General features: G+C 44.6%; 1 protein-coding gene across 8 annotated transcripts in view; it reads right to left on the bottom strand.

Moving 5' to 3' along the window:
* Positions 1-14010, bottom strand: part of utrn (utrophin) — a 364756-nt gene that overhangs the window by 45745 nt on the left and 305001 nt on the right. For all 8 annotated transcript variants that reach the window (XM_071413075.1, XM_071413077.1, XM_071413076.1 and 5 more), the window contains 3 exons: positions 9120-9277; positions 5813-5979; positions 2439-2550 (listed from right to left, as the gene is read on the bottom strand). In XM_071413075.1, coding sequence (XP_071269176.1) covers positions 2439-2550; positions 5813-5979; positions 9120-9277 — 437 coding nt within the window. The remainder of the gene's footprint in view (positions 1-2438; positions 2551-5812; positions 5980-9119; positions 9278-14010) is intronic.

The raw sequence follows: 14010 nt of genomic DNA on the forward strand, positions 1-14010 counted from the left end.
AGTGAGCATAGCCTTGCTATAGAGAGAGGCCGCCGTAGGCAGACCTGGCTCTTAAGAGACGACAGGCTATGTGCACACTGCCCACAAAATTAGGTGGAAACTGAGCTGCACTTCCTAACCTCCTGCTAAATGTATGACCATATTAGAGACTTATTATTATTTCCCTCAGATTACACAGATGCACAAATAATTTGAAAACAAATCCAATGTTGATAAACTCCCATATCTACTGGGTGAAATACCACAGTGTGCCATCACTGCAGCAAGATTTGTGACCTGTTGCCACAAGAAAAGAGCAACCAGTGAAGAACAAACACCATTGTAAATACAACCCATATTTATGTTTATTTATTTTCCCTTTTGTACTTTAACTATTTGCACATTGTTACAACACTGCATATAGACATAATATGACATTTGAAATGTCTTTATTCTTTTGGAACTTCTGTGAATGTAATGTTTACTGTTAATTTGTATTGTTTATTTCACTTTTGTTTATTATCTACTTTACTTGCTTTGGCAATGTTAACATATGTTTCCCATGCCAATAAAGCCCTTGAATTGAAATTGAAAATGAAATTGAATTGAACTGAGAGAGAGAGAGAGAGAAAGAGATCCCAGTACTTGAGCAGGGGTTGTGTGTGACGCTTGAATAGTGTGTTGTGGCAGGTCGGCTACTGTGCTAGAGAAGAGTCTGTAAAATCACAATAGAGAGACTTGTCAAACTTGTGCCCAAACAACTACTTCAGAGGAACGAATAGACCACAGCACACAATTTATTCTACCATGTTTTTGCTCAATAATTAATACTAGCAATGTGGGAACAATCAAATGAAAAAGCAATATTGTGCACATCAAATAAACAGTGGGACTGAAATGAGAAAATTAGAATGTTTCTACAATGACCGCAATGGGACCAGCGGCTGACATTTTACACCGCATCATATTGATCTGTACCTCCTAAATCAGGTTATGGTCCTAGGCCTCAGTATTAATATGTACTTGATCCTTTTTGGAGACATTCATGTAACATCAAAATGTGTTTTGTTTCTGTGTGGAAGAGAGGGTACTGTAAATGTGTTATTGTTGCTTTAGAGAGGGGCTTATTTCTCGGAGGAAATACCTTTTATTTCATTCAATAAAAGAGCATCTCTATTCAACACATGGTGTGTAATAAAGGATTTATTCCTCAAGGTGGACTGTGGTTCTGAAGTAACAGTGAGAGAATCCGCGACGTAACCTCGCTGTTTTGTTAGGTCTTCTCCAGTAAAATGGTTCAGACGGCCAAGAATCCGCTATTTCATACTGACCCATTTACATTGCTTACACTAATATCCCTTTCATACACAGACTGAAGTCTCACTCATTTACCTGCTTCTTTCTTGCCTGTGTTTTTGTATATCTGAAAGGGGTAGGTGGTACAAAAAAGAACAAATAAAACCCACCTAAAGAGTCATGATTCCTGTATTTTCACAGACCCTCTAACCAAAATACAGTCTGTGTGAATGGTTCTCTATTTTTTTGCAGGTAAATTAATAAACACTTCAATTGTTTAACACCTCCCTAATTTGAAATGCAAACAGCCCCCATTGTTTAACAACACCCCCCTGACCCCACACCTCCCAATTTGCCAGTTACCCACTGATATGTTTAAAAGGGGTATACCTGCAATTCAGTGGTAAATAAGGAGTTGTTTGAAAGGGGTCCTATTAACATTGCCTAATATTTTCTACAGGTGATATACCACATCATCTGTCTGAAATGGGTCTAAATCACAAACAGAAAGGCCAGATTGAGTACGGGAGTCTGACATTGCAGTTTGACTTTCTGCTTCATAACTGAAAGCTATAATATTATTTGCCCATGCTTAAACATGACTTGTATAATGTTTTCATCCCACAGTCACTGAAGGCAGTTAGCATTACACAGCCAGGACAGGAGTGATTGCTGTTCCTCATGGCTGGCGGTCTGTATCAATATCCAGGCTATCAAATTTGCAGATTGAAAAACTAAATTAAATCACCCAAAGAAAATAAACATATTCCCCGACCAGTTGAAGTGTGACATTCAGCAATATTCCGACGCTGTGCGTGAGCTCTACTAATCTAAAAAGAGAAGACTGTTACATTTCTGCAAATCCCCTCCCTCCCTCCCTCACCTGAAACGGTGTTGGAAAAATGCCTTTCAGAAATTATAAACAGCTCAAAGAACAGAAGTCTTTTACTGTTCGCTCGGTTGAATCCAATTTGCGCTCCGGATTCCTGAATAAGTTATTTGGAGAATAAGGTGGTACAGAGGTGTGTGAGAGTATATGTGTGTGTGTGTGTGTGTGTGTGTGTGTGTGTGTGTGTGTGTGTGTGTGTGTGTGTGTGTGTGTGTGTGTGTGTGTGTGTGTGTGTGTGTGAGAGAGAGTATGTGTGTGTTTGTGTGTTCCTCACCGGCGTGCAGTACTCCACCATGGGGTAGTTGAGCTTGTGGCCCTTGGCGGTTCGTCCAGAGAAGAAGCAGCTCTGACACACGTCATAGTTAAAGTGCTTCAGACTGCGATACCTAGGGATGAGGGGAGGGGGAGATGGATAGTATTAGTATTTTATTAGGATCCCCATTACTTACTGCTAAAGCAGCAGCTACTCTTCCTGAGGTCCACACAAAACAAGACACATGACATAATACAGAACATTAACAGACAAGAACATCACAAGGACAGAGCTAAATTTAAAATATGAATACATGCTTTCATACATATGCCTTCATAATCATGTGATTCATAGACGCTACTGAATGCAATCCAAAAAACGAAAATGGAAACGCAATAACAAGGAGGTGTGTTTGAAATAGCTGACACTTTTCGCTAAATTCCTCAGACGTGAAAATCGCCACTTTGTTTCGATCGAGATAGAGACAGAGTGGAGACAAGAGAGTGTTGAGCGCATCGTGCAGATTTCTCCATTTCTCTTTCTCTTGCATGCGTCTCATGTGTGTCCTGCTATGCTCTGGTCTGGGCTATTCCAGGGCCTCACACGGAGCTACCGATGTTCTGTCACCACTTTCTCTCACCAATTCCTCCGTGAATTTCAAAATGGATGACACATACACACGCAAACCACAGTCTAAAATTCAGAATTCCACCTGCAGCTCTATCCCAATGCACCTCATCACCGTGCTCAAAACAGAATATAAAAGATGTACGTAAATTGAGATGGGCACAATTCAGGCAATGTAATCAAATAACATTTTATTTGTCATGCGCCGAATACAACAGGGCATAGCGGGATTTCTTATAAGCGTCTGGATTAGTGTCCCGTTCCTTGAAAGCGGCAGCTCTAGCCTTTAGCTTGGTGCGGATGTTGCCTGTAATCCATGGCTTCTGGTTGGGATATGTACGTACAGTCAATGTGGGGACGATGTCGTCGATGCACTTATTGATGAAGCCGGTGAATGAGGTGGTATACTCCTCAATGCCCTTAGATGAATCCCGGAAAATATTCCAGTCTGTGCTTGCCGGTAGAAATTAGGTAAAACGGATTTAAGTTTGCCTGCATTAATGTCCCCGGCCACTGGGAGCACTGCTTATGGATGAGCATTTTCTTGTTAGCTATGGCCTCATATAGCTCGTTGAGTGCGGCCTCTCTCTCCCTCTAAGGTAATCTGATTGATGACAGAGCCCACAGCGATACATCAGACAGTAGGGGCACAGTACAACCCACGTCCCACGCCCCATTACACAGCAACATGCAGCGTATTACTACACAGACATCTTTCATTAGCGCTGACACAGACAACCACTAATGAATGACTATGGGATCTACACTGAGTGTACAAAACATTAAGAACACCTTCCTAATATCAATTCCTAATATCAAATCCTTCTTTAACCCGTCTCCTCACCTTCATCTACACTGATTGAAGTGGATTTAACAAGTGACGTCAATAAGGGATCATAGCTTTCACCTGGATTCACCTGATCAGTCTATGTCATGGAAACAGCAGGTGTTCCTAATGTTTTGTACACACAGTGTATATTCTACTTCGTAATATCCCGTTGTCTGGACAACCAGCTCTGCTTTACAATAGGGTGTTGGCCATTGGGAGCCTCAAGTCTAACCTGTGCAACACTATTCAATCCAAATGTATTCAACTTTCTCTCTCTCTCCTTCCCCTGTCTCTCTTCTCTCTCTCTCTCCTTCCCCCGTCTCTCTTGTCTCTCTCTCTCGCTCTCCTTCCCCCATCTCTCTCTCTCTCTCTCTCTTCTCTCTCTCTCTCCTTCCCCCGTCTCTCTTCTCTCTCTCTCTCTCTCCTTCCCCCGTCTCTCGTCTCTCTCTCTCTCCTTCCCCCTTCTCTCTTGTCTCTCTCTCTCTCCTTCCCCCATCTCTCTCTCTCTCTCCTTCCCCCGTCTCGCTCGTCTCTCTTCTCTCTCGCTCTCTCTCTCCTTCCCCCATCTCTCTTGTCTCTCTCTCTCTCCTTCCCCCGTCTCTCTCTCTCTCTCTCTCCTTCCCCATCTCTCTCTTCTCTCTCTCGTCTCTCTCCTCTCTCTCTCGTCTCTCTTCTCTCTCTCTCGTCTCTCTTCTCTCTCTCTCGTCTCTCTCTCTCTCTCTCTCTCTCTCTCTCTCTCTCTCTCTCTTCTCTCTCTCTCGTCTCTCTTCTCTCTCTCTCTCGCTCTCCTTCCCCCGTCTCTCTCGTCTCTCTTCTCTCTCGCTCTCCTTCCCCCGTCTACTTCCCCCGTCTCTCTCTCCTTCCCCCATCTCTCTCGTCTCTCTTGTCTCTCTCTCCTTCCCCCATCTCTCTCGTCTCTCTTGTCTCTCTCTCCTTCCCCCATCTCTCTCTCTCGTCTCTCTCCTTCCCCCGTCTCTCTCTCTCGTCTCTCTCCTTCCCCCGTCTCTCTCGTTTCTCTCTTCTCTCTCTCTCGCTCTCCTTCCCTTTGTCTCTCTCTTCTCTCTCTCGCTCTCCTTCCCTCGTCTCTCTCTTCTCTCTCTCTCGCTCTCCTTCCCTCGTCTCCCTCTCCCTCTCCCTCTCTCTCTCTCTCTCTCTCTCTCTCTCTCTCTCCTCACCTTGGATCAATGACAGACCTGTAAAAGCTTGTGTTCTGTCAAATGTCTGCTGGTACTTGTCTCAAGACATTCACTAGCTGGTGTAACTACTTAGCGAGGACCAGAGATAATAAACATTACACTAGACACTAGGCTCTGGTTAGCATGATGTTGTGTCTCATTTTGCTCGCATAATAATACTGTGACTGATGTCATACCACCAAACAATATTGTGGTTAGCATGTGGACATCTGAGGTCTGTTTAATCATAAGAGGGTGATTCTATTGAACAATTCTGACATTATATCAACAGGTGGTGTGTGTGTGTGTGAGACCGACAGACAGACAGAAAGCAGTGAGAGTCTGAGACCCTAACCCACAGTACACAGTGGATGTCCCTTTGTGTGTGTGTGTGTGTGTGTGTGTGTGTGTGTGTGTGTGTGTGTGTGTGTGTGTGTGTGTGTGTGTGTGTGTGTGTGCGTGTGCGTGTGTGATTCTAGAGGTCCTTCTCCAGATGGTATTTAGTCAGGAGTGTATCAGCTGCTGACATTTAGATAAAGGCCTACCCTCTGGAGCAGGCCTGCCCTTTCTGCTCCACTCAGAGCAGGGAGACCAGCACACCATCATTCCCCTGTGTGTGTGTGCATTGGGTGGGTGTGTTCAACGTACAGCTCTTGCTCTGTATGAAAATGTGTGTTAAGGAGCTAACGTTGAACGCAAAGTTGCTGTGTGTGAGTGTGTGTGTGCACATTCGTGCGTATGTGGGTGTGTGTGTGTGTGTTTACCTGAACCCTACAATGGGGCACTCTTTACAGATGTTACACTTGGCCTGGTGCTTGGCGGTCTCAGCAGCCGCCACTCTGTGTAGGACAGGAAGCCACACCATAGACTGGGGCTCCAGCCTCATCCAATCAACAAACTGCCTGGGCTCCAGCTCCACCTTATTTGTCACCTGGACAGGAAGAGGAAAGAGGAAATCTGTTCACGTTAAGCAGGTAATTGATTATTAAGTGAGGAGTCTTTGTATGGGGGGAACGAGAGACTGTGGAACCTGTTCAAGATAAAAAATGAATAGCTATTTTGATACTAGGCTTATTTGATGTAACAGAAGTTTTGAAGTTTCAGAACTCTTAGGTTGTTACGGCTGTACTGATATAAGTGTGATGCATGTGACATCCAGGCGACAAAAATAAATCCATTATTCAATAAATGTTTTAAAGAAACTCAGTCCGGCTTCCAACTTACTCTTGAAAGTTGTAATAGTAGAATGCACAAGGTGTCATTTACATTTTGGGCAGTGCATCATCAGTTCCTCTTGTCATGTCAGTCATTGCAGACCTTAGATAGATATTTATAACTTGTCAGCAGTGTCCAGATCAACTAGCCCATGTCAAAGTTTTTTAGCCCGCACCAAAGTTTAGGAAGCCCCGTTCTAGGAGTCCTGTAGTGGGTATTAAATCCCTTTACACCTGGAGACGGCTGCTGTACAGAACACACACCTGACCTTTCAGTTGCCACGGCTACCCACAAAGGTCATTGAGTAAACATTCTGAGAAGGAACATCTGGGACTCGAGGAAGAAATTGTCCACAGGTCACGCACGCATGCACACACGCACGCACACACACTGAAAACACGCACTAAGAATCAACATGGCTTCGGTCAAAGAGGGGAACGTTGAAAACCTATTCCTGCGTGCGTGTGTCCGTTCTGTGACCTCTGGCTCTGTTAAGGCTAAATGTCAGATAGAAATCCTAGAACCCTGAGATCACACACACAGACAGATGGAGAAGCATGTAGGAAACAACACCTCCACTTCATTGATCCTCAACACTGGGGCCCCACAAGGGTGCGTGCTCAGCCCATTCCTGTACTCCCTGTTCACCCATGACTGCGTGGCCATGCACGACCTCCAACTCAATCATTAAGTTTGCAGACGACAAAACAGTAGTAGGCCGGATTACCAACAATGACGAGACAGTCTACAGGGAGGAGGTGAAGCCCCTGGCGGAGCGGGCCCAGGAAAAGAACCTCTCAACGTCAACAAAACGTCAACAAAACAGCAGAGGGAGCACAGCCCTATCTACATCGACGGGACCGCAGTAGAGAAGGTAGAAAGCTTCAAGTTCCTCGGCGTACACATCACTGACGATCTGAAATGGTCCACCCACACAGACAGTGTGCTGAAAAAGGCGCAACAGCACCTCTTCAACCTCAGGAGGCTGAACAAATTTGGCTTAGCCCCTAAGACCCTCAGAAACTTTTACAGATGCACATTTGAGAGCATCCTGTTGGGCTGTATCACCGCCTGGTACGGCAACTGCACCTCCCGCAACCGCAGGGCTCTCATTGAGGGTGGTGTGGTCTGCCCAACACACTGCCTGCCCTCCAGGACACCGATAGCACCCGATGTCACAGGAAGTCCAAACAGATCATCAAGGACAACAACCACCCGAGCCAAGGCCTGTTCACCCCGCTATCATCCAGAAGGCGAGGTCAGTACAGGTGCATCAAAGCTGGGACCGAGAGACTGAAAAACAACTTCTATCTCAGACTGTTAAATAGCCATCACTAGCCGGCTACCACCCGGCTACTCAACCCTCCACCTTAGAGGCTGCTGCCCTACATACATAGACATGGAATCACTGGCCAGTAACACTAGTCACTTTAATAATGTTTACATCCTGCTTTACTCATCTCATATGTATATACTGTATTTTAGTCAATGCCACTCCGACATTGCTGGTCTTAATATTTATATATTTCTTAATTCCATTCTTTTACTTTTAGATTTGTGTGTATTGTTGTGAATTGTTAGATATTACTGCAATGTTGGAGCTACAGTAGGAACACAAGCATTTCTCTACACCCGCAATAACATCTGCTAAGTATGTGTATGTGACCAATACAATTAGATTTGATGAAGAACCAGCTCTGGAGTGTCAAGGCAAGGCATCGAGCCAGAGAGCAGACACCTCCACCTATCCTTCCTTCCATCTTCCTCCCTATTGTCTCCTCCTCTCTCCTCCACCTGTCTCCCATTCCCTCCTGTCCCCTCACATCGTCTAGGTGGCAGAGTTACGGCAGTACAGATCCCTTGGAGGGAGGAGGATGGATGGATGGATGGATGGTGAAAGGGAGGGAGGAGTGAGATTGAGGCCCGTAAAACAGGCCGTATTTATGGGCCACCACCTCGTTCATTACAGCCCCATTAAACCAAATGGAGTGGTTGACTGCTCTGCAATTTCTGGCTGATACAGGGAGGTCACGGGGGGGGGGGTGGAGTCTACTGGGCAGAGTGTCCTGAGTCATCAGTCACTCTTACCATCAACCGTCTGGCTGTAATGCATTAGGAATTGTGCAGTGAATATCAGACGGTCTTGTTTTAATGGTGGTATTGAGGCGGGTGATGGTGTGTGTGTGTTAGCGTATTTAAAAATAATAATAATAATAATATTGAACCTTTATTTAACTAAGCAAGTCAGTGTTATGTGTATGTGTTAATGTTTGTGTGTGTTAATGTTTGTGTGTGTTAATGTATGTGTGTGTTAATGTATGTGCGCGCGTGTGTGTGTGTGTGTGTGTGTGTGTGTGTGTGTGTGTGTGTGTGTGTGTGTGTGTGTGTGTGTGTGTGTGTGTGTGTGTGTGAAATGGGGGGAGATAAAGGGAAGAGGAGGTTGTAGGTAGATAAGGGGTGACAGGAGAGGAGTGGTGAAGCGATAGGAGAAGGGACTGTATAGAAAGCTCCAGGTTGGTAGTGGCTCCTGTTAAACTCCGTGACATTTCCAATGTCAGCCGAGCTCCATCACCATGCTATTTTGGGCGCCCGAGCGGTGAAATCAGGGAAATTTACTGCTTCCTAATTTAATGCCGCCACTGAATTTATGACTGACGAAACAGGACTCAGGGAAAAGAGAAAAATACAATGTGAACCCAAGGACAGGGACCAGCCAACCTTGCATTTGAACGTTCATCGTTGGCCATATTGGTTATATTATACGTGATGGCACTTTCAACAGCAATAATACAAGATGTGTGTGTGTGTCAATAAACACAATGTGTTGCAGTGTGTGTGTATACTGTGTATACATACGTGTTGGAAACAGCTCCGGACGCTGGGTTCAATGTTGCTCCCTCCGAAGGCGGCGACCTCTCCTAGTTGCCGTGGTATCTGGATGGCGTCGTGGAGCAGCAGACCCAGCTGTCTCTGGTCACACGTATCCCCCGACGACGCCACCTGACTGAACAGGTCTGGAGGAGAGAGAGAGAGCGAGAGAGAGAGAGAGACAGACAGAGAGGCAAGGGGTGTGAGACTACAGAAATACAGTTTCTCATCCAAGCCTCCACTGTCAATCTTTATCAGTGAGTGTGTTGTGTGAGAGTGTGAGTCAGCGTGTTGTGTCAGTGTGTCAGCGAGTGTGTGTGTCAGCGTGTGTATTAATAGCCCTATGTGGGTACTCATCTATCAGAGCTCAGGGAGGAGAAGGTAGAGTAGAGGACTCCTGGTGAGCTGAGCAACCCTGTCAGAATACAACCCAGAGGAATCCACAGTCCCTCCCACCCTCCCGCTTTCTCTCCCCACCTCCCTCCATTCCACTCTCCCCCTCCCTCTCTCCCCCCTCCCTCCATCCATCCCTCTCTCCCTCCCTCCATCCCTCTCTTCCTCCCTCCCCCTCCTCCCTCCCTCCCTCCCTCTCTCTCTCTCCCCTCTCCCCCTCCCTCTCTCCCCCCTCCCTCCATCCATCCCTCTCTCCCTCCCTCTCTTCCTCCCTCCCCCTCCTCCCTCCCTCCCTCTCTCTCTCTCCCCTCCCTCCCTCTCTCTCCACCTCCCTCCCTCCCTCTCTCTCCCCCTCCCTCCCTCCCGCTCTTCCTCCATCTATCCCTCCATCTATCCCTCTCTCTCCCCCTCCCTCTATCCCTCTCTTCCTCCCTCCCTCCCTCCCTCTCTTCCTCCCTCCCTCCCTCTCTTCCTCCTGCCCTAACCCTCTCCCCCTTCCCTCCATCCCTCTCTCCCCCTCCCTCCCTCTCTTCCTCCCTCCATCCCACACTCCCCTCCCTCCATCCCACTCTCCCCTCCCTCCCTCCATCCCTCGCTCCCTCCCTCTCCCTCCATCCATCCCCATTTCTTCATCTGTCTCTGTAAATCTCCTCACTATCACAGGAGAGCAATCAATTCCCCATCAGCCCCTGCTCTGAGGGCATGACAGGGCATCTGCCCATCGTTGAGAAGGGAAACCTCTCGTCTAGACGTACAAACACTATATTTATTGTTTCAATCGTAAAACAAAAGGAAACCAAATTGAATGCAACAGCTCAGTTAATTGTTGTCAGGGCTCTGTCTGCCTTGTTACTCCCAGATAGGATAAAGAGAGAGAAACAAACTTTGATGAACTCCTATATCTGTTAGGCGAAATACTGCAGTGTGCAGTCACAGCAGCAAGATGTGTGGCCCGTTGCCATGAGAAAAGGGCAACCAGTGGAGAAGAAATAAACATTGTGTATTTCAATTAGGGGATGGGTGGTAGGGTTACGGGAAAATAATAAAGGAAAATATATATATATTATATATTTACAAAAAAATATATGGGGATTGGAAATGATGCAGGTAATTACATTGATAGAAGCCACAATCTGCAATATTAAAGCTGATCTTCCCCCGAAAATAATACAAAATACAAATTCTACAACACTGTTAAAACAACCTGTTCATTTATTTTCCCTTTCACACTTTAACTTTGTATTTATTTTTATATAACCTTTATTTAACTAGGCAAGTCAGTTAAGAACAAATTGTTATTTGCAATGACAGCCTACCAAAAGGCAAAAGGCCTCCTGCGGGGTAGGGGCCTGGGATAAAAATATTAAAAAAGTTAAATATATGACAAAACCCACATCATGACAAGAGACACCACAACACTACATAAAGAGAGACCTAAGACAACAACATAACATGGCAGCAACACATGAAACAGCATGGCAGCAACACAACATGACAACAACATACTGTAGAAGCAACACATGGTAGCAACACAACAACAACATACTGTAGTAGCAACACAGCATGGTAGCAACATAACATGACAACAATATATTGTGGTAGCAACACAGCATGGTAGCAGCACAACATGACAACAACATACTGTAGTTGCAACACAGCATGGTAGCAGCACAACATGACAACAACATATTGTAGTAGCAACACAGCATGGTAGCAGCACAACATGACAATAACATACTGTAGAAGTAACACCGCATGGTATCAGCACAACATGACAACAACATACTGTAGTAGCATCACAGCATGGTAGCAACACAACATGACAACAACATACTGTAGTAGTAACACAGCATGGTAGCATCATAACATGACAACATACTCTAGTAGCAACACAGCATGGTAGCAACACTACATGACAACAACATACTGTAGTAGTAACACAGCATGGTAGCAGCACAACATGACAACAACATACTGTAGTAGCAACACAGCATGGTAGCAACACAACATGACAATAACATACTGGAGTAGCAACACAGCATGGTAGCAACACAACATGACAACAACATATTGTAGTAGCAACACAGCATGGTAGCAGCACAACATGACAACAACATACTGTAGTAGTAACACAGCATGGTAGCAACACAACATGACAACAACATACTGTAGTAGCAACACAGCATGGTAGCAGCACAACATGACAACAACATACTGTAGTAGTAACACAGCATGGTAGCAACACAACATGACAACAACATATTGTAGTAGCAACACAGCATGGTAGCAGTACAACATGACAACAACATACTGTAGTAGTAACACAGCATGGTAGCAACATAACATGACAACAACATACTGTATTAGCAACACAGTATGGTAGCAACACAACATGACAACATATTGTAGTAGCAACACAACATGGTAGCAGCACAACATGACAACAACATACTGTAGTTCCAACACAACATGACAACAACATACTGTAGTAGTAACACAGCATGGTAGCAACACAACATGACAATAACATACTGGAGTAGCAACACAGCATGGTAGCAACACAACATGACAACAACATACTGTAGTAGCAACACAGCATGGTAGAAACACAACAACAACATACTGTACTAGCAACACAGCATGGTAGCAACACAACATGACAACAACATACTGTAGTAGTAACACAACATGACAACAACATACTGTAGTAGTAACACAACATGACAACAACATACTGTAGTAGTAACACAGCATGGTAGCAACACAACATGACAATAACATACTGGAGTAGCAACACAGCATGGTAGCAACACAACAACAACATACTGTAGTAGCAACACAGCATGGTAACAACACAACAACAACATACTGTAGTAGCAACACAGCATGGTAGCAACACAACATGACAACAACATACTGTAGTAGTAACACAACATGACACCAACATACTGTAGTAGTAACACAACATGACAACAACATACTGTAGTAGTAACACAGCATGGTAGCAACACAACATGACAATAACATACTGGAGTAGCAACACAGCATGGTAGCAACACAACAACAACATACTGTAGTAGCAACACAGCATGGTAGCAACACAACAACAACATACTGTACTAGCAACACAGCATGGTAGCAACACAACATGACAACAACATACTGTAGTAGTAACACAACATGACAACAACATAATGTAGTAGTAACACAACATGACAACAACATACTGTAGTAGTAACACATCATGGTAGCAACACAACATGACAATAACATACTGGAGTAGCAACACAGCATGGTAGCAACACAACAACAACATACTCTAGTAGCAACACAACATGACAACAACATACTGTAGTAGTAACACAGCATGGTAGCAGCACAACATGACAACAACATACTGTAGTAGCAACACAGCATGGTAGCAACACAACATGACAATAACATACTGGAGTAGCAACACAGCATGGTAGCAACACAACATGACAACAACATATTGTAGTAGTAACACAGCATGGTAGCAACACAACATGACAACAACATATTGTAGTAGCAACACAGCATGGTAGCAGCACAACATGACAACAACATACTGTAGTAGCAACACAGCATGGTAGCAACGCAACATGACAACATACTGTAGTAGCAACACAACAACAACATACTGTAGTAGAAATACAGCATGGTAGCAACACAACAACAACATATTGTAGTAGCAACACAGCATGGTAGCAACACAACATGACAACACAGCATTATAGCAACACAACAACACAGCATGGTAGCAACACAACATGACAATAACATACTGGAGTAGCAACACAGCATGGTAGCAACACAACAACAACATACTGTAGTAGCAACACAGCATGGTAACAACACAACAACAACATACTGTAGTAGCAACACAGCATGGTAGCAACACAACATGACAACAACATACTGTAGTAGTAACACAACATGACACCAACATACTGTAGTAGTAACACAACATGACAACAACATACTGTAGTAGTGACACAGCATGGTAGCAACACAACATGACAATAACATACTGGAGTAGCAACACAGCATGGTAGCAACACAACAACAACATACTGTACTAGCAACACAGCATGGTAGCAACACAACATGACAACAACATACTGTAGTAGTAACACAACATGACAACAACATACTGTAGTAGTAACACAACATGACAACAACATACTGTAGTAGTAACACATCATGGTAGCAACACAACATGACAATAACATACTGGAGTAGCAACACAGCATGGTAGCAACACAACAACAACATACTGTAGTTGCAACACAGCATGGTAACAACAACATACTGTAGTAGCAACACAACATGACAACAACATACTGTAGTAGTAACACAGCATGGTAGCAGCACAACATGACAACAACATACTGTAGTAGCAACACAGCATGGTAGCAACACAACATGACAATAACATACTGGAGTAGCAACACAGCATGGTAGC

This window comes from Salvelinus alpinus, chromosome 8, assembly GCF_045679555.1.
Source record: "Salvelinus alpinus chromosome 8, SLU_Salpinus.1, whole genome shotgun sequence".
NCBI classification, from domain to species: Eukaryota; Metazoa; Chordata; class Actinopteri; order Salmoniformes; family Salmonidae; genus Salvelinus; species Salvelinus alpinus.